General features: G+C 50.4%; 1 protein-coding gene across 4 annotated transcripts in view; it reads left to right on the top strand.

Annotated features, from left to right (window-relative positions):
* The window catches only part of GTF2I (general transcription factor IIi), a 1,434,650-nt gene that overhangs the window by 1,245,525 nt on the left and 164,405 nt on the right, over window positions 1-24,720 (top strand). For all 4 annotated transcript variants that reach the window (XM_086954596.1, XM_086954597.1, XM_086954594.1 and 1 more), the window contains 2 exons: window positions 10,028-10,093; window positions 11,918-12,101. In XM_086954596.1, coding sequence (XP_086810722.1) covers window positions 10,028-10,093; window positions 11,918-12,101 — 250 coding nt within the window. The remainder of the gene's footprint in view (window positions 1-10,027; window positions 10,094-11,917; window positions 12,102-24,720) is intronic.

Raw genomic sequence — 24,720 nt, 5'->3', positions numbered from 1 at the left:
CACACACTCAGCCCTGTCAGACATGTAGGTCTTGGTCCACTCCATACCTCCACCTGGAGAGGTACAGCTTTGACATCACATTTAAGTGGAGGAAGTGGAGACACCGGATAATTGCCGCCACTGCCGAGAGTCAAACGAGGGCAGAGAAGCCGACGAAATTACCGCCGCCACCGCCAAGAGTCAAAAAGGCATCGGACTCCGCGCCGCCGCTCCGGGGGACTTCAACTCCCGGCAGGCCTCGCGGCGGCGCGTGCAGAGTGACGTGGGTCGCGCACAGAGAGCGCCAACAGCCATAAAGCTCGGAGAGCCCCGGCAGAGCGGGGAGACACCGGATAATTGCCGCCACTGCCGAGAGTCAAACGAGGGCAGAGAAGCCGACAGAAATTACCGCCGCCGCCGCCAAGAGTCAAAAAGGCATCGGACTCCGCGCCGCCGCTCCGGGGGACTTCAACTCCCGGCAGGCCTCGCGGCGGCGCGTGCAGAGTGACGCGGGTCGCGCACAGAGAGCGCCAACAGCCATAAAGCTCGGAGAGCCCCGGCATAGCGGGGGAGACACCGGATAATTGCCACCACTGCCGAGAGTCAAACGAGGGCAGAGAAGCCGACAGAAATTACCGCCGCCACCGCCAAGAGTCAAAAAGGCATCGGACTCCGCGCCGCCGCTCCGGGGGACTTCAACTCCCGGCAGGCCTCGCGGCGGCGCATGCAGAGTGACGCGGGTCGTGCACAGAGAGCGCCAACAGCCATAAACCTCGGAGAGCCCCGGCAGAGCGGGGGAGACACCGGATAATTGCCGCCACTGCCGAGAGTCAAACGAGGGCAGAGAAGCAGACAGAAATTACCGCCGCCACCGCCAAGAGTCAAAAAGGCAACGGACTCCGCGCCGCCGCTCCGGGGGACTTCAACTCCCGGCAGGCCTCGGGGCGGCACGTGCAGAGTGACGCGGGTCGCGCACAGAGAGCGCCAACAGCCATAAAGCTCGGAGAGCCCCGGCAGAGCGGGGGAGACACCGGATAATTGCCGCCACTGCTGAGAGTCAAACGAGGGCAGAGAAGCCGACAGAAATTACCGCCGCCACCGCCAAGAGTCAAAAAGGCATCGGACTCCGCGCCGCCGCTCCGGGGGACTTCAACTCCCGGCAGGCCTCGCGGCGGCGCGTGCAGAGTGACGCGGGTCGCGCACAGAGAGCGCCAACAGCCATAAAGCTCGGAGAGCCCCGGCAGAGCGGGGGAGACACCGGATAATTGCCGCCACTGCCGAGAGTCAAACGAGGGCAGAGAAGCTGACAGAAATTACCGCCGCCACCGCCAAGAGTCAAAAAGGCATCGGACTCCGCGCCGCCGCTCCGGGGGACTTCAACTCCCGGCAGGCCTCGCGGCGGCGCGTGCAGAGTGACGCGGGTCGCGCACAGAGAGCGCCAACAGCCATAAAGCTCGGAGAGCCCCCGCGTCGCGGGACGCCCGGGGCGAAGCCCGGGCAAAGGGCGGGCCCTCTACGGCCCTCATCGGCACGAGTAGGCCAGGCTAGGCCACCTGTCGCTGGTTGACCGCCTCCTAAGTCCTAGTTATCCACACGGGGGTCATTAAGCAGGCTGTATAGCTGTTATTGAATCGCCCAGGAGCCCGGGAAAAGGAGGGGGCCTTCGCGGATAAGCTGATAGCAGATAAACACACCTACGAATCAGGAAACGAGTCTGCTGGACATCTGCACAAGACGTTGAAGTAAGACTTTTTGTTTTAACTTTGAGAGCAATATCTTGTTATTTTATCGAGCTGTGGGCGTAAGACTATCGCACACCTTTGTACAATTATGCCTAAAAGAAATCATCACATGGCATCCGAAACACCAAAGAACACCATGGAAAACTACCTTGTCCAAGTGGTTAGCAAAATAAACAGTGAACGCAGACAATCGTTGGGTCTGTCTCAATCACCTATTCTCCCTCCCATGAGCCCACCCACTTCCTCGCAAACTAATGAGTCTCTGCTATTAGACTCTAACAATGATGCCCATGCAACAGCTTCCCCAGTAACTGTCAATATTGATGCCAGTACAGTCAATGTGGCGGATATTGAGCCACATGCGGATAATGACTCAGATGCACAGGTTGTCATTGAGGTTGAAGAAAATGATGAAAAAGAAGATGTGGAGGACGAACCACCTGCAAAGCAGTCCTCAAGGGCAGTTAGAGCCTGTCGCAGATTGCAAAGTAAACGTGGGGGGGCACGTTCAGGAAAAAACAAGGTTACATCACCGCTAAAGTCAAAAAGTACTTGCCAGAACAATGAGGAGAACAATCTGAGGGAAACATTGGATGAGGACCTAATGTCTAGAATAGCGGAGCTGTTAGAAATAAAAATTCAGACAATCATTAAGCCACTTATCAGCAAGATTGATAAACTCTCTGCAGAGATAAAGAAACTTGGAAGTACACAAAATGTCTTAGCAGATGCAATAGGTAATGTTTTAAGTAATGTCAATAAAGGCCGTGACTGCCCAAAGGAAGATAATGAATCCAGGGTAACATCAGATGCCACCCCACTAGGCCCAATTCCTCCAGAATGCCCACAAACTGGCCATTTTACCAATGACTTGCCACTAGAAGCCCCAGCTGTTCAACTAATTGATCTACCACATGTCACAGTGCCCCCTAGTTTTGAAGAAAATTCAACACAATTTGTAGTTGAAGCAGCACCGCTGGTGTTAGTGCTGGATGTATGTCGTTACAACGCATACTTTTACTCCGCGTACCATTACAACGCGGTATTTACAACGCATACCGCTACAACGCATAGCGCTTTGGGGTGCTGGATAGTGGTAAGTATAATTTACTATTCTAACTCCAGTCCCCGTGGACCCTAGGGAAGGTGTTGGATAGTAAATTAAACTTACCTCTTATCCTAGAGCGCCCCCCAGCGCAATGCGTTGTAACGGTATGCGTTGTAATGCCCGCGTTGTAGTGGTAGTGCGGAGTAAAAAATGCGTTGTAACAGGTGAATACCGTTAGTGCTAGCTAATACACCAACCCTATCACCGGGCCAAACCGAGTCAGCCTCGTCACTAAAAAGCAAGGCTCTATACTGGCTGTCAAATAACATGCAGATAGCACAGGGGGGTGAACAACGGCTGGCTGACGAAATTAAAATGGCAAGGAGGGTTGGATGGATAGGAAATAAGCAAAAAAAATGGAAGGGCGACTGTGTGATATTAAACTTCTCAACCCCAGCTGCTCTTCCCGATATTCTATCAAATATCCTTCCACCACAAAAAACAAGTAGTTCTATAATCCCCCTTACATTAGAATTTTTCTATAATGAGTCACAAAAAGCCAACAATCAAAAGCCCCTGAAGCCAGCTTGGTTAGCGAGAGATAATGGATGGGGTGGGGGACTGTCAGCGTTTGACACAAACTATGCTCCCAAAAACAGGGCAGGTCCATGGCAAGTCAACCAACACAATACTCCTCGTCACATTACCCCAGGGCAAAACTGGAACCAAATGGGCAGATGAGGGCTTGGTATATTAGCTAACAACTGTTGGCCCTTAGGAAATGTCAATTATAATGGAGGATGGCCAGGCATGCAGCAGAATGTATTGTATCCTAATACCTCAGCACCCATAGGCAATGTTAACTACAATGGAGGATGGCTGGGTACTCACCAGAATCCACCCTTTCCTATTACCCCCGCACCTAGATGGAATGCTCCTGTAAATGGTTGGGGCTTTGGGGCCCCATCTTATAACTGGGGAGTCAGCACCTCAAATAGGTTTGAGGCTTTAGCTGGCTTAGCTGATTGCGATTGACTTGATGGAGGGGCTTCGACAATGTCATGCAGCATAAATCACATATACCCTGGTTTGCATCTTGAAGTTGAACCAAAGCAGATTGCACTTGTTAACACTTCTCAACAGCCACTGCATTTTGCTGACACAATGGCACGAACACCGCATTCAGATATAACTGGGTCAACTACACCACACCAGGTAACAGAGAAACTAGGTGTTCTAGGAAGTACAAAAATCATTTGTTGGAACATTGCAGGTCTGAAAAAAAATCTTTCAGATCCGTCCTGGCATGATTATCTGGCTAGTGGGGACTTAATTATGTTCCAGGAAACCTGGGGGCTTGAGAACTACTTTAAGGTTGATTATAGATCTTTTTTCATCCCCGCAGTAAATACAAATGGGGGAAGACCCTCTGGCGGCCTAACAATTTGGGTGAAAATTACAGGAGGCCTGTCCTTTAAGCAAATTGATACAAATAATCCCGACCTCTTATTACTTGAGTTAAAGAATACTAAGGGTTGTAGCATTTACGTGATCAATATTTATAGTAGACCACATCGATCATGTAAAGAATCAACAGTTGTAACCCACCTGAGTAATATTGTGGCGGGGTTTGATCAAAATGCAAAAATGATTATAGGTGGTGATTTTAATAGAGGTTTTGAACCCATAATAGGTCTAGAAGACATCTATAAGGATGAGGACAGTGCCAACAATATCCCCTTAGTTGACACGAACTATAAAGCACCTTGTACAGTGAGTGCCTTACAACTATTGAATCTGACTATAGAATCAGGCCTGCGTGCCTGTAATGGGCGGTTGCCATCAGACTGCCCTAGCAAACCAACATTTACCAGAGGGGCAAATTCCAGCCATCTAGATTATTTACTAGTTTCCCTGAATTTGTGGCCCATGACCATCGACCTAATGGTGGATGATCGCACGGAAAGCGACCGCTATCCTTTGACCTTATCTGTCCAGACTCAGATTTTTAAAACCCTTCACAAAAGTGTTAACAGTACAGTCTCCTTGCCACAGGACCCTCTAGTGGCAAATAACCGTAGATCCCTGAAGTGGCCAGTGGTATTAGACAACACAAAAATCATTAGTCAAATCTATAATGTATTTGTGAGGCATATGTCTTCTCTCTTAGGAAATAGTACTGTCATCCAAAATCCTTGTCTGACAGAATCCCATGAACATCTAATCAACCAACTTGGCGAGATCCTGACTAGGGCGGTAAAAAGATCACATAACGCCCAAAAGAATAAACAAACTGGGATCACCTGGTATAACCAGGATTGCCGGAAAGCCAAAACAGACCTAATTACAGCGGTCAGGGGAGATTCAGCGGATATTGTGAGAACTAAGAGAGCCCAGTATAAAAGAACTTTATTAAAGGCCAAAAAAGAGTGGGACGAAAGGGTTTGGTCAGATTTGTTGGACGCATGTAAGTGCAAAGATCAGACCTCTTTCTGGAGCCTCATTGCTAGAGGCACCAGGGGGGCGACTGAATGCAAAGACAAATTTTTAGAGGAGAAAACATGGGTCGAGCATTTTACTTCGTTATATTCTTGTGAAAGCTCAGGTGAGAGTGAAGGTTGGGATAGAGTGCAGGCTCCTTTGGCAGCGTATGACACACCCCTCGTCTTTTCCTTAACAGAAACAATTTTAGCAATCAAGGCAGTCAAGTCAGGGAAAGCGCCAGGCCCTGACAGAATACCAAGTGATCTTTGGGAACACGAAAATTACATTTGGGCTCCCTATATCAATTTATTATCTAATGATATTGCCCGAGGAGCTCCTGTTCCGGAAACCTGGAAGGGGGCAGAGATTGTAACACTGTTCAAGAAGGGCGATAGGTCAAATCCTTCGCACTATCGGCCTATCAGCCTAATTGACGTGTTGCAAAAAAAATTTGCCCGACAAGTTCTTGGTCGGCTCTCCTCTTGGATTGAAGAGCACTCTATTTATACAAAATACCAGGCAGGTTTTAGATGCAGGATAAGCACAGTAGACCAGGTTTTTAGATTTTTATGTTTAGTCTGGAAATATACGATTATAAGGAGTTCCCATATATACGTGGCCTTTGTTGATTTGAAGGCAGCTTTCGATATGGTTCCAAGGGCAGCCCTATGGAAGACACTAAACAAAATGGGTGTCCCTGGAAATATCCTTCAAATTTTAATCAGACTCCACGATAATAATTACGCACGAGTTAGATGGGGACCGAATGGAGAAGTCAGCGAGAAAATAAAAATAGCAAAAGGGGTAAGGCAAGGGTGCGTAATGGCACCTACCATATTCTCTTTATACGTCAATGACATCCCCGATACTCTTTTGGGCTGCGAGCATGACTCTCCCAAATTGAGCGGGCAATCCGTTCCGGCATTATTGTTTGCAGACGACACAATCTTAATTTCACAGACACCCAGGGGGCTCCAAAACCTTTTAAATACATTCAGTCTGTATTGCCATGACAAGGAATTAGAAATTAATTCCTCAAAAACAAAAGTTATGACAATTAACCCCCACAAAGGTTTTAATAAGGTTTTTAAGATAAACAATGAACCTATTGAAGAAGTCCCCAATTTTAAATACCTGGGTATTATTTTAGACAGCGATGTTACATGGAAAACACAACTGGAGAACTCAAAACTAAGGCTGATCCAAAACCAGGGCCCGATTTTAAAGAAGCATAAGAATAGCCATTTCAAAGCTGTCTCACCAGCTATTGAATTATTTAAATATAAAGTGCAATCATCTTCACTTTATGGTGCGGACCTTTGGGCCTATGCTTTAAAGGATACTTTCCGAGTGAGGGAAAACTCCTTCATTAGGCAACTTTTAGGGATACCTGGGTCAACACCACTGACACCCGTATTATGGGATCTTAACTTCAGACGTACTGACGACTATGCTTCTCTTCGTCCGCTGCTCTATTGGGTCCGTTTATGGTCCGTTGAAGAGCTGGCTGATTATAGAGAAGCATTGAAAGAGATATTGGCTATAAGGAATACCACGCACTTGCCATGGTTAGAGTACGTCAAAAAATGGTTTGAAAAACTAGGGTTAAGCGACTTTTGGTTTGACCCTGATTCCCTCACAAACAGCTCAAAAAAGATCTTGAAGCAAAGGTACTGGGACTATATTAGAGATTCAGTGCTATCAAATCCCAGAACAGGGACCCTAACCTCGAAATTTTTTTAAATCAAAATGAATATGCAATTAGAGCCCCTTATGGATGAAATTTACCCTCCACTGGCTAAAAGCCTATATTTAAAGTTCCGGTATAGTATTTTGCAATTAAAAGAAAGGACAACTAGCTGGAACTGTAATAAGGGGTTGACCGGGGCCGCCGGCTCTGATATATGTGAGTTTTGCGAGATGGGGATGAAAGAGGATGAGTCCCATGTTTTATTTATCAAGCCCTGATCTTTGGACTGGGTAAGAGTGGTCTGCTCAATTCAGACACTCTGTTCATCACCACCCCCTTTTGTAAATCGATTTTGGCCACTATAGGTGTGGCAGGGTATACTCAGACATGAGTCCCTTTCTCACTGCTCCATCAGGATTCAAGCAAGCCGGGCCGAAGAGGCTGAAATGCCAGAAACCGGTCCCCGGTAGCTTGTCTCCTTTCTGGTAAAGAATTGGCTTGGTAGTTTAGTCTGCCCTGTTCCCATGATGCACTGGGCCAGGGACAGACTGATTTGCATATAGCCAGGTTCTGAGCTGGGATGGGGCAGTGAGATAAATAACGGTGATGGATCAAGCCCTGATCTTTGGACTGGGTAAGAGTGGTCTGCTCAATTCAGACACTCTGTTCATCACCACCCCCTTTTGTAAATCGATTTTGGCCACTATAGGTGTGGCAGGGTATACTCAGACATGAGTCCCTTTCTCACTGCTCCATCAGGATTCAAGCAAGCCGGGCCGAAGAGGCTGAAATGCCAGAAACCGGTCCCCGGTAGCTTGTCTCCTTTCTGGTAAAGAATTGGCTTGGTAGTTTAGTCTGCCCTGTTCCCATGATGCACTGGGCCAGGGACAGACTGATTTGCATATAGCCAGGTTCTGAGCTGGGATGGGGCAGTGAGATAAATAACGGTGATGGATCAAGCCCTGATCTTTGGACTGGGTAAGAGTGGTCTGCTCAATTCAGACACTCTGTTCATCACCACCCCCTTTTGTAAATCGATTTTGGCCACTATAGGTGTGGCAGGGTATACTCAGACATGAGTCCCTTTCTCACTGCTCCATCAGGATTCAAGCAAGCCGGGCCGAAGAGGCTGAAATGCCAGAAACCGGTCCCCGGTAGCTTGTCTCCTTTCTGGTAAAGAATTGGCTTGGTAGTTTAGTCTGCCCTGTTCCCATGATGCACTGGGCCAGGGACAGACTGATTTGCATATAGCCAGGTTCTGAGCTGGGATGGGGCAGTGAGATAAATAACGGTGATGGATCAAGCCCTGATCTTTGGACTGGGTAAGAGTGGTCTGCTCAATTCAGACACTCTGTTCATCACCACCCCCTTTTGTAAATCGATTTTGGCCACTATAGGTGTGGCAGGGTATACTCAGACATGAGTCCCTTTCTCACTGCTCCATCAGGATTCAAGCAAGCCGGGCCGAAGAGGCTGAAATGCCAGAAACCGGTCCCCGGTAGCTTGTCTCCTTTCTGGTAAAGAATTGGCTTGGTAGTTTAGTCTGCCCTGTTCCCATGATGCACTGGGCCAGGGACAGACTGATTTGCATATAGCCAGGTTCTGAGCTGGGATGGGGCAGTGAGATAAATAACGGTGATGGATCAAGCCCTGATCTTTGGACTGGGTAAGAGTGGTCTGCTCAATTCAGACACTCTGTTCATCACCACCCCCTTTTGTAAATTTATTTATATGCCCAGCATACCTTAAAGCCAGGAAAAAATGGCTTAAGCCAATCTGTAAAACGTTAGGCTTTAGACAAATTAAGGTTGGACTTAGAATATTTAAAGGAGACACTGCACAACCGATTGTGTTCAGCCTAAGTCGTTTTCTCCTATGTGTAGCCTTGATCAGGAGGATGAAAAACCAAAAAACCTAATGAAATAGACCACTTCACCATGTTATTGAGTCATCTATTAGCTGCTATAGTGCTGCTTGCTCTACTGTTATGGTGTATATCATTTTAACAAAAACAGACGTCTAATTTATTGTTTTATTATTCTGTATATTTATCTAGTGTTCTGTATACTAGAGGGACTGATCAAGATCTAGCCAACCCCAATGTAGATGATTTGGAAAATGAATTGAATTTTATGTATTTTATGCAAAGGAGATGTGTTGATATTTTTACCCACTGCTATTTTATTACTATGTACTGTAATATGATGTATTATGATTTAATGTATTGCATCTTACAAGGTTTTTTAAACCGAATAAAGATTGAAATGAAATGAAATGAAGCTGCATTTAAAAGAATCCCTCTGAAGGATAAGTAACTTGCCTTCGATAAGACTCTTTTTGGTGGATACTCTCTCTAACCGTAATTTCTCACTGCCCTCCCTCCTCCCCGTTCTATTGAGTGCCTTCATCTTAACGTCTAAAAAGGTCCCAAGTTAGGAATCTGCACACTGGTACCAACTGACACTCAATGTCTTTGGTCGCGGAAAGAGATGAGCATGAACTGACGTCAGCGAGCAGTGGTGGTGCCAAGCCATCACTTCCTGGCAGTACAGAGCCAGTAAAGAGCCACACAGTGCCACCTTGTGAAGTGGGGAAGCATTGCTGGGAAAGGTTTCTGGATCTAGTCTGGTGCCTGTGGGTATTCTAAGGCAAGGAATCTGCTGTTAGATACAGTATTCCCCAGAAAGTGTGTTAGCAAGGGACTTGTTCGTTTTTCTTTTGTAATAGTTATTGTTCTCTGATTAATGTTTTCTGTAAGTATTACTTTCCAGCACACGAATTCAGAATGGGAGTTAGTGATGCATACTCTCTGCCTGCAGCACTAACATTCAGATTTAATGTGGATGAACAAACAAGCGTGGGGAACGCATTGAGAAGTGTTTGTGAAAAGCTAAAGTGTTAGTACTGTGTAGGTGTTTGCTACATCACATTGCATGGCGATGCCCACTCCTATGGTTTCCCCTGGTGAGGCCCATTCTGCACACTCAGATGTATATGCAATTTAAATTATGAAACGTTATTGCTTTTATGTTTTGCAAGTGATCTGGATATACAACATAGTTACACTGTGTCCTTTGTCAACAGAGGCCTGGAATGCCAAAATTACAGAACTTAAACAGAAAGTGGATGCACTTTTTAATGAAAAATGTGGTAAGTGTGTAGCAAAGTGCTTGAACGCTTCTAATACTTATTAGGTGCTTTTTTTAAACTTTCACTATTATTCCATAAGTACAGTTATTATAATACATTTGTTTCAGAAAAGTAGACTAAAATGTAACGACACCAGTGTCCTTTTTACCAGAGGTGATATCCGTAGAGGGAATACTGCTCCGGGCAGGTACAGACCTTCTGTTTCTGGGCCCAGATTTACCAGGATTGCCACTAAAGATGTCACCGAAGATGCCCAGAAGAGGCTCCCAGGGCTGCTGTGCTCGCCTGCCTTCCTCCTGCAGCATGGGGGAGCAGCAAACACTCTCTACTCCCGCCCGCATGAGAGGCAGAAACAAACCCCACATCTATTTACTATTTCCTCCAAGCAGTTGGTAAATCGATGCTGATTTGGACGCAGTCTTTGCCTCAGAATGTTTCACAAAAGAGGGGTCCCCATGGGGGAAGTGTAGCCCTTAACTTTAACGGCAGAGTGTTAGGAGCCGGGGACAAACACCATTAACACAATTAGTTTATCAAAGTTATGTATTCATTGTGTTCAATTTATTATTTGAGATATGCAATTCAATTCATTAAACTTAAAACAATTGTGTGGTGCTCCTAGAGAGGGACTATTGGTGCAAAAAGTGCATACGTGCTATGTACAGAAATATATACATATGTGGCTAATCGGGATAGTAGGATATTTCGAGTTAGCACCCATGGAGCGAGTGTTGCTATCCACCATCAATATATTAAAACACAGTCCACATAGGTTATTTTGCGACATTTAGACTCCTTATGTATGTATTATTCAGTACGAAATATTGTCCAGCCCAGGTTACTGGGTTGCCCCATTTATATTTAAGGATTTCCCCCAGAAACACACTGAATTAAGCTACGCATTCCTGGTCCTGCCTGTTATTCCCCATTTTGTGGGAAATAACTTGTCATCCTTGTATTTTGGTGTCAGGACAAGAGCTGGAATCGGTCGATCCAGCGGCACCCCTGCCCCAGCCATGCTCCTCCTTAGGTATGGGAACTTGGGATAAGAGCTCAATTGTTTTTCATGTGTAGGAGACGGGGAGAATCATTTGCTACCACAGCTTTATTCCATCACCTGCACAGTCACATTACTACAGTAGCAACTCTCACAAGTAGCCGTGAGGACGGCTGCATCTCAGGATACTTACACTTCTACTACAAGTGTGTCATTTAACTGCAACCACTGGAGCACTCCTCTGCACCCTGGGAGTCTGGGCCTTCACCCTGGGCCTTCCGTTGTTTTACATTGGACGCAGACTGGTAATGCGCACAAGTGTATCTGTGATCAGTTCCTGTTTGATCTAAGGAATGACTCAAATCCTATTGGAGTTTCTTTGAACTTCAATCCCGCCCTCTCACTTCTTTCATTCCTTTGACAGATAGTTGTCTTTCGGCTACTCTTGGTGGAAATAGTTTATTTCCTAATTAACTCCTCGCCTATGCACCATGGACATCCTCGAGTGCTTTGGGGGCGTGACACACGTGTGTACCCTCGCCACTGAGAACATATTTTGTTTACATACTGTCCCTTTCTGGAGCAGATCAGCCTGTGAAGGGGGAGGCCGAGGCTTGGAAATGGGTCTAACTTAGCAAGTGCCTCTGGTGTAGGTGTAGCAATGCTGAGGTGTAGCTTTCTGCTTTTTTATCTGTAGATCCCTAAGCCACACACAGGGTTCTACATGTTTGAGCAGATCTTTCTATTTCCCATTGTTTTTTCTCTTCTCCAATACATTTATTATCACCCCCTTCTCTTTTCCCCCACATTGTCTTTCTTTGTCGTAGGGGAAGCGCTGGGTCTCGACAAGCCCTACACCGTCCCGTTTGCTCTCTTTGAATCGTACCCTGAAGATTTCTACGTCGAAGGTCTGCCAGAGGGAGTGCCTTTCCGTCGGCCATCGACGTTTGGTATTCCAAGGCTGGAGAAAATCCTCAGAAATAGAAACAAGATTAAATTTTTCATCAAAAGGTAGGCTGCCCTCCCTCTTGAATGTTTCTGTCCATGTAGCACTTTGCGCCTACAGGTGTTTCTCAGGCAAAACTACGTAAACGGCAGCAGTGTCTTTTAAAACTTCTGGAGTTTCTGATTGTGTTACATCATTAGTGTGACTATGTTCTGCATCATAATCCGACATGTTATTTTGCTGTGGTGTATATTAAAAGAAATGCAGGTACATGATAATGCGCATAGACAGAGGTACCAGTCCTTTGCTACCTCTGCTTCGTCCACTACCACCACATCTCTCACCTCCTACCCTGCTGCCTTCCGCCCTGACTCACCCCTCCCACTTCCTGACCTCATGCCTTTCACTACCATGACATCTCTCACCTCCTCCCATTTTGCCTGCCTCACCCCTCCCACTTCCTTAACTTGTGCCTCTCTCACCACCACCTCATCTCTCACCTCCTCCCCTGCTGCCTTCCTCCCTGCCTCACCCCTCCCACTTCTGAACCTGTGCCTCTCACCACCACCTCATCTCTCACCTCCTCCCCTGCTGCCTTCCTCCCTGCCTCACCCCTCCCCTCTCCCTGACCATGCGCCTCTCTCTCACCACCACCTCATCTCTCACCTCCTCCCCTGCTGCCTTCCTCCCTGCCTCACCCCTCCCCTCTCCCTGACCATGTGCCTCTCTCTCACCACCACCTCATCTCTCACCTCCTCCCATGCTGCCTGCCTCACCCCTCCCACTTCCTGAACTTGTGCCTCTCTCACCACCACCTCATCTCTCACCTCCTCCCCTGCTGCCTTCCTCCCTGACTCACTCCTCTCACTTCCTGAACCTGTGCCTCTCACCACCACCTCATCTCCCACCTCCTCCCCTGCTGCCTTCCTCCCTGCCTCACCCCTCCCACTTCCTGACCCCATGACTTTTACCACCAACTCATCTCTCACCTCCTCCCATGCTGCCTTCCTCCCTGCCTCACCTCCTCCCACTTCCTAAACCTGTGCCTCTCTCACCACCACCTCATCTCTCACCTCCTCCCCTGCTGCCTTCCTCCCTGCCTCACCTCCTCCCACTTCCTGATCCTGTGCCTCTCTCACCACCACCTCATCTCCCACCTCCTCCCCTGCTGCCTTTATCCCTAACTCACTCCTCCCACTTGCTGACCCCATGCCTTACACCACCACCTCATCTCTCACCTCCTCCCCTGCTGCCTTCCTCCCTGCCTCACCCCTTCTACTTCCTGAACCTGTGCCTCTCTCACCACCACCTCATCTCTCACCTCCTCCCCTGCTGCCTTCCTCCCTGCCTCTCCCCTCCCACTTCCTGACCCCATGCCTTTCACCACAACCTCATCTCTCACCTCCTCCCCTGCTGCCTGCCTCACCCCTCCCACTTCCTGACCCCATGACTTTCACCACCAACTCATCTCTCACCTCCTCCCATTCTGCCTGCCTCACCTCCTCCCACTTCCTGAACCTGTGCCTCTCTCACCACCACCTCATCTCTCACCTCCTCCCCTGCTGCCTTTATCCCTAACTCACTCCTCCCACTTGCTGACCCCATGCCTTTCACCACCACCTCATCTCTCACCTCCTCCCATGCTGCCTTCCTCCCTGCCTCACCCCTCCTACTTCTGAACCTGTGCCTCTCACCACCACCTCATCTCTCACCTCCTCCCCTGCTGCCTTCCTCCCTGCCTCACCCCTCCCCTCTCCCTGACCATGCGCCTCTCTCTCACCACCACCTCATCTCTCACCTCCTCCCCTGCTGCCTTCCTCCCTGCCTCACCCCTCCCCTCTCCCTGACCATGTGCCTCTCTCTCACCACCACCTCATCTCTCACCTCCTCCCATGCTGCCTGCCTCACCCCTCCCACTTCCTGAACTTGTGCCTCTCTCACCACCACCTCATCTCTCACCCCCTCCCCTGCTGCCTTCCTCCCTGCCTCACCCCTCCCACTTCTGAACCTGTGCCTCTCACCACCACCTCATCTCTCACCTCCTCCCCTGCTGCCTTCCTCCCTGCCTCACCCCTCCCCTCTCCCTGACCATGCGCCTCTCTCACCACCACCTCATCTCTCACCTCCTCCCCTGCTGCCTTCCTCCCTGCCTCACCCCTCCCCTCTCCCTGACCATGTGCCTCTCTCTCACCACCGCCTCATCTCTCACCTCCTCCCATGCTGCCTGCCTCACCCCTCCCACTTCCTGAACGTGTGCCTCTCTCACCACCACCTCATCTCTCACCTCCTCCCCTGCTGCCTTCCTCCCTGACTCACTCCTCTCACTTCCTGAACCTGTGCCTCTCACCACCACCTCATCTCCCACCTCCTCCCCTGCTGCCTTCCTCCCTGCCTCACCCCTCCCACTTCCTGACCCCATGACTTTTACCACCAACTCATCTCTCACCTCCTCCCATGCTGCCTTCCTCCCTGCCTCACCTCCTCCCACTTCCTAAACCTGTGCCTCTCTCACCACCACCTCATCTCTCACCTCCTCCCCTGCTGCCTTCCTCCCTGCCTCACCTCCTCCCACTTCCTGATCCTGTGCCTCTCTCACCACCACCTCATCTCTCACCTCCTCCCCTGCTGCCTTTATCCCTAACTCACTCCTCCCACTTGCTGACCCCATGCCTTACACCACCACCTCATCTCTCACCTCCTCCCCTGCTGCCTTCCTCCCTGCCTCACCCCTTCTACTTCCTGAACCTGTGCCTCTCTCACCACCACCTCATCTCTCACCTCCTCCCCTGCTGCCTTCCTCCCTGCCTCTCCCCTCCCACTTCCTGGCCCCATGCCTTTCACCACAACCTCATCTCTCACCTCCTCCCCTGCTGCCTGCCTCACCCCTCCCACTTCCTGACCCCATGACTTTCACCACCAACTCATCTCTCACCTCCTCCCATTCTGCCTGCCTCACCTCCTCCCACTTCCTGAACCTGTGCCTCTCTCACCACCACCTCATCTCTCACCTCCTCCCCTTCTGCCTTTATCCCTAACTCACTCCTCCCACTTGCTGACCCCATGCCTTTCACCACCACCTCATCTCTCACCTCCTCCCATGCTGCCTTCCTCCCTGCCTCACCCCTCCTACTTCATGTGCCTCTCTCACCACCACCTTATCTCTCACCACCACCTCATCCCTCACCTACTCCCATGCTGCCTTCCTCCCTGCCTCACCCCTCCCACTTTCTGAACCTGTGCCTCTCTCACCACCACCTCATCTCTCACCTCCTCCCCTGCTGCCTTCCTCCCTGCCTCACCCCTCCCCTCTCCCTGACCATGTGCCTCTCTCACCACCACCTCATCTCTCACCTCCTCCCCTGCTACCTTCCTCCCTGCCTCACCCCTCCCCTCTCCCTAACCATGTGCCTCTCTCACCACCACCTCATCTCTCACCTCCTCCCATGCTGCCTTCCTCCCTGCCTCACACCTCCCACTTCCTGACCCCATGCCTTTCACCACCAACTCATCTCTCACCTCCTCCCCTGCTGCATTCCTCCCTGCCTCACCCCTCCCACTTCCTGAACCTGTGCCTCTCTCACCACCACCTCATCTCTCACCACCACCTCTCACCTCCTCCCCTGCTGCCTCCCTCCCTGCCTCACCCCTCCTACTTCCTGAACCTGTGCCTCTCTCACCACCACCTCATCTCTCACCTCCTCCCCTGCTGCCTCCCTCCCTGCCTCACCCCTCACCCCTCACCCCTCCCCTCTCCCTGACCATGTGCCTCTCTCACCACCACCTCATCTCTCACCTCCTCTCCTGCTGCCTTTATCCCTGACTCACTCCTCCCACTTGCTGACCCCATGCCTTTCACCACCACCTCATCTCTCACCTCCTCCCATGCTGCCTTCCTCCCTGACTCACTCCTCTCACTTCCTGAACCTGTGCCTCTCTCACCACCATCTCATCTCCCACCTTCTCCTCTGCTACCTTTATCTCTGCCTCACCCTTCCCACTTGCTGACCCTGTGCCTCTCTCACCACAGGGATCTTGAATGAATGAATTGTGTCTTATACCGCGCTAACTTAGCACAATGGGCGTCAAGGCGCCTACATCAAATAAAGGAACTAGCCAGGTCAGACAGCAGTATCTCATTGGTAGGCTCTGATGAAGTACCAGGTTTTAAGGGCCTTTTTAAACAGGTCGATGGAGGGTAAGGTTTTGATCTCCACCAGAAGGGAGTTCCAAAGCTGAGGAGCGGCAACAGAAAAAGCTCTCGCTCCCCATCTGGTCAACCTAGCGCGGGGCACTACCAGTTGGTGTAGCCCGGCCGATCGTAGGCATCTCGTGGGTACATAGCGGGTGAGCAAGGTACCAAGTGCGTCCGCAGGGCCAGCCGCACGTGCTCTATATGTAAGACATAGGAGCTTAAAGGAGATTCTAAACTGGACGGGGAGCCAGTGAAGATTTCTCCTAGCAATGGTGGCAGATGATGCTATGGGAAGGGCCAGGACGAAGCGCGCTGCGGCGTTCTGTACAGTTTGCAGTCGATGGATAAGGCCCTTGTTGGACTCCACATAAAGAGAGTTACAATAATCAAGCCTGGAGCCAACAAGAGCAATCGCAATCTGTTTGCGTGCCTGGAAGGAGAGATAGTGGAGAATTCTTTTTAAGATCTTGATGACACCACAGCAAGTGGCCACGGTCCTATTCACTTGGAGCGTCATAGAGAGTGAAGTGTCAAAGATGACGCTGAGGTTTCTGGCCGATTGGGAGGAGTGGGGCAGGTGCCGAGAGATGGAGGTCACCACTCGCTCGACCACACGTGTTGGTCTTTACCGAAGACCAAGACCTCTGTCTTGTCGCCATTCAGCTTTAGGGAGTTAAGGATCATCCACTCCGCCACACGCTGCATGCATGACCTAAAGCTGAATGCGGATGTACTGACAGAGTGGGCCGGCGACACCATGATCTGGGTGTCGTCGGCGTAAGACACCACCTCCATCCCCTGCGATCTTACTAGTCTAGCAAAGAGGGCCACGTAGATGTTGAACACTCTGTTCTTGGGCCGGGACAGCCCAGGATCCTTTCTTGACCTTTATGATGCACCCTTCAACCCACAACAACCATGAAATGACTGATATTTACTCCCTAGGAACACTGACCCAGATCTTTATCCCGCCATGCCATCCCCACCAGACGATACCACCTCGTATCTTGAGGTACTCCACAGGGCAGCCACTTGCCTCAAAGGAGAAATGCATAACACACAGGAGCACGAAGGCTTCTTGCTGGAGAAGCTCCCCTCCACTCAGCACTCCATCTAATACCTCCCAATGTTAAACGCTCCTGACATCTTCAAACAGCCGGTTAAGGCCAGGGTTCTCACCCCAGGGTGGATAAATAGCGCACAATATTGCCCTCTGACCCTGCACACATCAAGGGGCTCTAATTCTCTCCTGAATCCCTAGTCATCTATACCTCCTGTAAGTGTGCCAATGTCCAGGGCACCGGTGATGCATGACCACCCCCAGACGCAGCAGGTAAGCACGTCACTGCTCAATCTGTGACACAGTGGCGCATTGCCAACTCTGTCAGTTATCTCTCGAAGTATGATCGGGCACACTCCAGCACCTCCCCGACTAGAACAAAAAGTGATGCCAAGACCTCGTGGCAGATGGCAAGATGATATCAACAACTATCAGATGTGTCCTTATTCGCCGCCACGCCTGGCTCTGTGTTTCTGGCTCTAAGCAAAAATTACAGCAGCATCTGCGCAAACTGCCTTTCGATGGCGAGCCCCTCCTCTGACTGCAGGTTGACCAGATATTGTAGAAAATTAGAAAGGACACCAAAACTGCAAAGGCCATGGGGGCACCCCAAACGCCTTCTACCTGCAGCTCCTTGTGCAGGTCCTAGTACCGGGAGGATCCAAAACTACCTCTCCCGAGTCTTCAACCTCCTTTCAGAGGCAACAAACCCAGCAAACACCTACATGGGGCTACTTTAAAGGGGGCTACAAAGGCAATAGCTCTGGGGCAAAGCAGAGGCTAGGCCATCAATAGTGCCACCCCCGCAAAACAGTAACTCGCTTACACTTTCACCTGACCACATAACACCTGTCGGGGGAAGACTACATGGGTTTCTGCTATGGTGGGTGAAAATCCCCTCAGATCAATGGGTGCTCGACTTTGCATCCTGAGCAACTGGGCCAAGTATCCTTTCTACACTTGACTCCCAGTGGTAGCTGTGGATAAGCTGACAAAAGCTCCTTTTTGGGGGGTGGGGAGAGGTGTATGATTCGAGGGGTGCAGATTCATGTAAGTGAACACAACTCATACCTTAAATTGCACACTGAAACAAAAAATAAATCAGTGTCCAGTCCACTACTTACTCTTATAAGAAACATGATTCTACACATGCAAAGGATTAACTACACTCATGAGCAATAATGCAATTCTCTTCAGGTCATAGCTCTAGTAGTTGTCAGGCAAATCCCTGTCTCACCCTCTTCCTTATAACGTGGTTGGGGTTATTCCCCATTCACTGGTGGTCACATCCAGGAAGTGTTCACTAATAGGCTGTACGTAAGAGTTCCACTTTGACTCTTTCGCAATTATTCAAAAGTATCTTTGGTGCTGCAGCATCGATAGCAGCGAGCCCAATTCTAATCTTACCCGCTCCGGCGGTGTACACATGTTCATCAGTGCAGCGAGCGCGGGCGCTCACAAGCCCGGATCGTGTTTGGCGAAGTCAGGCTGTTGCAGTACATACGGCAGCAGCCGCAGCCTCCCTCTCTCTGAGGTTCTCTGTCTGCTTGTCCCAGCAATTGGATCTGCTCACAAGGTAAGTCACTGTTCCCCTCAAGGTGGGGGAAGGAGGGGAAATTCGATCCTTCAGCTCCCCAACTAGAGGCCAGTGAGGGTGTGACATTTCACACGGTGTCCTTAACTGTCCTAGGGAAATTAGTCAGGTTCAGGCCTTCTCCACTACACTTTCCCTCACAACGGCGGACCCTCCTGGCATACGGGGTCACCAATTAAAGTAGTAACAAGTCTTCTGGCAACAATAGTTCCATGGTGGCCCCCTCTAGCATACGGGATCACTGCAACAAGACAGTGTAGACCTGGCACTTCCGCACAGTGCTAGTGACACAAATCAGGTCACGGTGGTCCTCTCCTGGCATACAGGGATTGACGGATCACTTCTGCTCATAGCCGGTGCACAGCCATTCCCTCACACCTCACTCAGAGAGTCTTCTCTGTAGGGCTCCTGACTGGTCTTTGCATCCTCCAACTCTCCCCTCTTCCTCAGAGGACACACTGGTCTTGTGCTCCAGGCTCCACGGCAGGTGATTGTTTTCCCTGGGTGATTTCCCTGGGTGATGTCACCCAGCAGAGAGACTAGTAGGCCTTGGCCCCCATACCCGGTCAAAGGCAGAAGTCTTAATGAGCTTACCCTTCTCACACACTGTGTATGTTAGCAGATGACAAATTTTGGAGAGTCAACCTCTCCTTCTAATAGTCGTTTTCAAAACACTAAATATGATTTAGGGGCTGAGTCTTGGAGGTTTTATGTTGGGGTTCTAATACTTTTGGAGTGTACATTTCAACACTTCTTTCCTCTTAAAAGGCTGTCTGTCGCACCAGGAAAGACTCCAAAGTTGATAGACACAGTTCATGGGAGTGACCAGGGTTCACACCTGGATGTCAGCCACAATGACATGTGCATCAAAATGTTAATCCTAGGCTCCTAGCTCTGCTCTTTATGATTCCCTTCTTCCTGAGATATGTCCAGGCCCCTTTCTTGTGATCTGTTTCTGAATCGCAGAGCACCCTTTTGAAATGTAAAGGGGAAGCCTCTGCCTCCTTTCCTCCAGTGTATGTCTCACCCCGCTCACAGGAACACAGCAATACACACATCTGGGGGGGTTCCTATACTCCTTATGTCTTCTCTACTCTTCCCAAGCATACATACACCCAGCACTTGCTTTCCTTGCACAGGCATTGTAGCCCTACATGTCTCATGTAATGTATTCCTCAGTGGCATACATGCACTCAGTACAAGCGCTAATCTTTGTGCACTACACAGAACTGCTCTATCTATATTGCACCCTTCCCAGGCACAAACACATCCAGCACAGTCATTACTCCTGCGCTGCTCAGCTCTCCACATGGTGACGTAAGCACACAGCAGCAGTACTTTTAAAAAGGTATGTGAGCCTGTAGGTCTCACTCTAGTGACAGATGGTAACGAGCATTCGCAATGCAATAGGTCTCGCATTTGCGAGAGTTTAAGCTATTGCCATTGTAAAAGACAATGCCTTTTATTTATGTTTTAAAAACCAACACATAAATAAAAGCTCAAACTCTCAAAATCACGGGACCTATTGCTGTGCAGCATGACTAAAGAGTAAAAAAAAGTGCTATAACACATCAACTGGGCTAATTTTGTAGGCATGTGCAACATGCAAGCATGTGCCTACAAAATATTGATCCTTTTTTTTTCTTTTTCTTTACTTATCTGATTTTGATCACTGAATACACTTTTTAAAGAAGTGCAAAAGCATTATTTAATATTTTTGAGAAGCTGGTGGGGGAAGGAACATGGAGGGTGCGGGCAGATGGAAGCAACACAGAGGGCGCGGGTTGAGAATAAAGCAATGCAGGGAGGTGAGTAAACGCAGGGGCATAATCAAGTATGGGAGGTGGCAGAAGCAACATGTAAGACACTGGTTGATTTAGAAATACAGAGGGGGGAGCAAGTGGAGCACAGAGTATGGAGAAGAGAAGCACACAACCTAGAGAAAGTGGAAAATGGAGCTGTTTGGGGGAACATATGGGCAAAAAAGCAACCCTCGAGAGACACATGTGGCTGAGCACTACACAGAGAATGAAGGGAAGAAGCCTATGGGTAAGAAAGAGCAACACAGAGCGCAAGGGAGACTGCTAGAAAACACATGCACTCTTGTGGACTGTCTAAACAGAATTAAAACAGTAGAGCTTCAAAAGCGAGCAGTGCAAAGAAATAAGTAATGCATCCATGCTCCAGGGGAGAGACAAACACAAGAACTGGAAGTAAAGCTCAAACTTATGAATCGAAAGCAAGCAAATGAGAGTGACAGTCAAGCCAACCAGTGGTAAGCTTAGGAAGAGCTTTAAGCCCACTGTAACCTGGCAAAAGGTCTTTTCACCAAAGAACTGCTTGTACCGTCTGGTAAGTGAAACTTAATAAAAGATGGAATTGCTTGTGCAGCTGTTAGCAGTAAGAAGAAATCATTCTTGCTACCGCTTGGGGTGCAATGGCCTGTATGTGTGGCTGCCCCGACCCTTTCTCCACTCCTCCAAAACACCCAGCATTTACCTCAATTTGCTGAACCCCCTTAGCCGAAACATTTGTGGAGCAAGATGTGTCCTCGTTCGTAGGCCTGCTATTCTGCGTTATTGAAATAGTCCACTGTAGCTGGTATGGGTGAGCTGAAAAAATTACTGGTAAAATAGCTTGTGAAAAGTCAGGATACTTCTCCCACCCTCGCCAATGTCAATGTTTCCCGAATTCATGGGGGAAGTTTTAACTTCTCCCACCGCCAAGTATAACTCCACGTGCCAGACGGCAATATCGCAACTGTAAACCAGCCAGGTAATGTCAACAACTGCAGCCTTTTTCGGAGAGCTAAGGAAAGTTATGAAAGTTAGCATCTGAAAGAGACACTTTAGTGACAGATTCCTTACCATAGAATATCCCCAGGTGTCAGACTGGATCCGAAAAGTTTTTGCTTAGCAGTACCTTTGCGCGTCAGTAGGTGACGTCCTACGGCTCTGCATCCGTCCCTGATGTCGTGTGCTCCGAGATGACCTCACAGAGAGTACTTAGGCGCCACCCATGCTCGCTGACGTCAGTTCCTTCTTTTTCCGCGCCAGTAAGCAGAGATCCGGATTGAGCACGTACCATAGTCAATTTTTTTACTACTCTTTTGAGACTTTTTGTCTCCCCCTTTTTCTCCTGGTGAACGTAGGGATGCCCGGCTTTAAGTCTTGTGGGACATGCTGCCGTAATATGTCGGTGGCAGACCCCCACAATGTGTGCCTCTACTGCCCGGAGACAGACCACGACTCCCAGGTCTGCTGGGACTGTCGAGCTATGGCCCAAAAGCCTTGCGGGAGCGGCGGCGAAAATAGCTGGAGGTTCGGCATTCGTCACACCGCCGCTCTGAGTCCAGGGGTCGTTCGCGGGACTGGAGCCATCACTCCTCTGGCTCCAAGTCTTTGCCTTCGGATTCCGGTAAGCGACGCCATAAAAATAAGTCGAAGAAGCGTGTTCGCTCTCTGATGTCCCCCTGTCGCTCCTCGGAGGCAGACGAGGGGGACAGGGGTTCTGCCCCTGCGGCTCCTCTAGATCCTGGGACTCCGGCGGCCTACCTGGGTCCGTCTGCGACTCCCGAAAAGATGCAAGAGTTTCTTGCTGCCATTGACTAGCTTTTTAGGCCCCGGGTTCCCTCCGGCGCGCCTATGGGTCCCGCGGTCCCGTGTCCAGATCCTGCTGGCCCGGCGGCTCCACCACCGGCTCTGGCCCTGGCTCTGGCCCCGGCACCACAAGATTCTACTGGGGGCCACATGGTGCAGTGCTGCCGGCTCTGGCGCGCCCTTGGCTCCACCCCCGGCACCGCACTGGGTGCCGTTTATCCCACCCCTGCCCCGGTTCCCGGACCATTTTGTTCTGGCCTGAGATCCGAATTGAGAGGCGGCTAAGTTTGCCATCAAGTGTGGTTTGGACACCGCTGATTCATTGGGCAGGGCGATTTCCACGACTGTGGTGTTGCGGCGCCCGCCTGGTTGCATTCAAATGGGTTCTCTCCCGATGTCAATGGCTTGCTCATGGACATGCCCTTTGATGGCTCCCACCTCTTTGGGGTTAAGACCGACCGTGCACTGGAGCGCTGTAAGGACTCATGGGCCACGGCCAAGTCCTTGGGTCTTTCTACGACGAACCCTGCCACTCCTGGGTTTTATTCCTTTCGTGGCCATGGTAGAGGCACCCAGGCACGCTCCTCCAATAAGCCTGTGCAGAGCCAGCCTCAGCGCGGCCGTGGCTTCAGCAGGGGCGGGTCAGGGAATCAGTGTGCGGGTCAGTCCACCTCTACCCCGCTGCTTTCACCTCCAAGCCTTCCTAATCAGAGCTTCGGGGAGCACCCTATGCCGGTGGCGGCAGGGTCCGTCACCACTGGCGCGAAATGACATTGGACCAGTGGGTGCTGCAGATAATCTGCCAAGGTTACTCCCTTCCGTTTCAGTCCTCCCCTCCAGCCATGCCACCTCAGTACCACCGCTTGTCGGGGGATCATTTGGATCTTCTCTGGCAGGAAGTCACGGCCCTCCTGGCCAAGGGGGCCATCGAGTGCGTTCCTGGTCAGGAAGTAGAGAGTGGTTGTTATTTCCACTACTTTCTGGTCCCCAAGAAGGACAAGGGGGGCCTGCGCGCCAATTGTACCTCCTGAATGTTAATCGCTTCCTCCGGAAGGAGAAATTCAAAACTCTGACTCTGGCTCAGGTCCTGGCTGCCCTCGTCCCCGGAGACTGGATGGTGGCGTTGGACTTGCAGGACGATTATTTTCACAATCCCGTCCTCCCGGCCCACCGTCGTTACTTGGGGTTCACGGTAGGCCAGGAACATTTTCAATTTGCCGTGCTCCCCTTCGGCCTTTCCAGCACCCCTCGGGTGTTTACGAATGTAATGGCAGTGGTCGGGCTCATCTGTGCAGGTCAGGGGTGTCAGTCTTCCCCTATCTGGATGACTGGCTGTTGAAGACGGGCTCGCCCCAGGCAGTCGTCGACCACCTCCAGACTACAGCCGACCTCCTGCCTTTGCTGGGGTTCTCCATCAATGTGCTGAAGTCGCACCTGGGTCCCTCTCAGAAGCTCCCCTTCATCAGAGCGGTTCTGGATTCGACGCTGTTTTGGGTTTATCCTCCCGAGCAACGAGTCCGGGATATTCAGGCTATGATTAAAATCTTTCGGCCTCTATCCCAGGTTTCAGGCAGGATGATCCTCTGGCTTCTGGACCTGATGGCCTTTGCATCCTGCTGGTGACACATGCCAGATGGCATATGCGGGCTCTGCAGTGGGACCTGAAGTTCCAGTGGACGCAACATCGGGGCAACCTCTCTGTTCATGTTCAGATCTCAGAGGGCACGGCACGACAATTGCAGTAGTGGCTTACGAATCGCGATTGGGTCAGTGGCCGATCCCTCTCCCTTCCCCAACGGGAGCACAGAATGGTGACGGATGCGTCCCTCCTGGGATGGGAAGGCCACTTGGGATAGGCAGAGATCAGAGGTCTCTGGTCTCCGGCGGAGTCCCGGCTCTATATCAACCTCCTGGAGCTGCGGGCGATCCGACTTGCACTGAAGGCATTCCTTCCCTCTGTCCGGGGAAGTGTAGTGCATGTGTTCACGGACAACACCACCGCCATGTGGTATTTCAACAAGCAGGGCGGGGCGGGGTCCTGAACCCTTTGTCAAGAGGCTCTATGCCTCAGGACATGGCTGAAACATCAAGGCATCACCGTGGTGGTTCAACACCTAGCGGGTTCTCTGAACGCCAGCGCAGACTAACTCAGCCGCCGGTGTTTGATGGATCACGAATTGGTGCAAGGTCTCTTTTTGGCAGTGGGGAGAGCCTTGGTTAAATCTGTTCGCCACCGAAG

Source organism: Lissotriton vulgaris, chromosome 2_1 (genome assembly GCF_964263255.1).
Source record: "Lissotriton vulgaris chromosome 2_1, aLisVul1.2, whole genome shotgun sequence".
In the NCBI taxonomy this organism is placed as follows: Eukaryota; Metazoa; Chordata; class Amphibia; order Caudata; family Salamandridae; genus Lissotriton; species Lissotriton vulgaris.
This window is presented reverse-complemented; position numbering and strand designations above follow the sequence as displayed.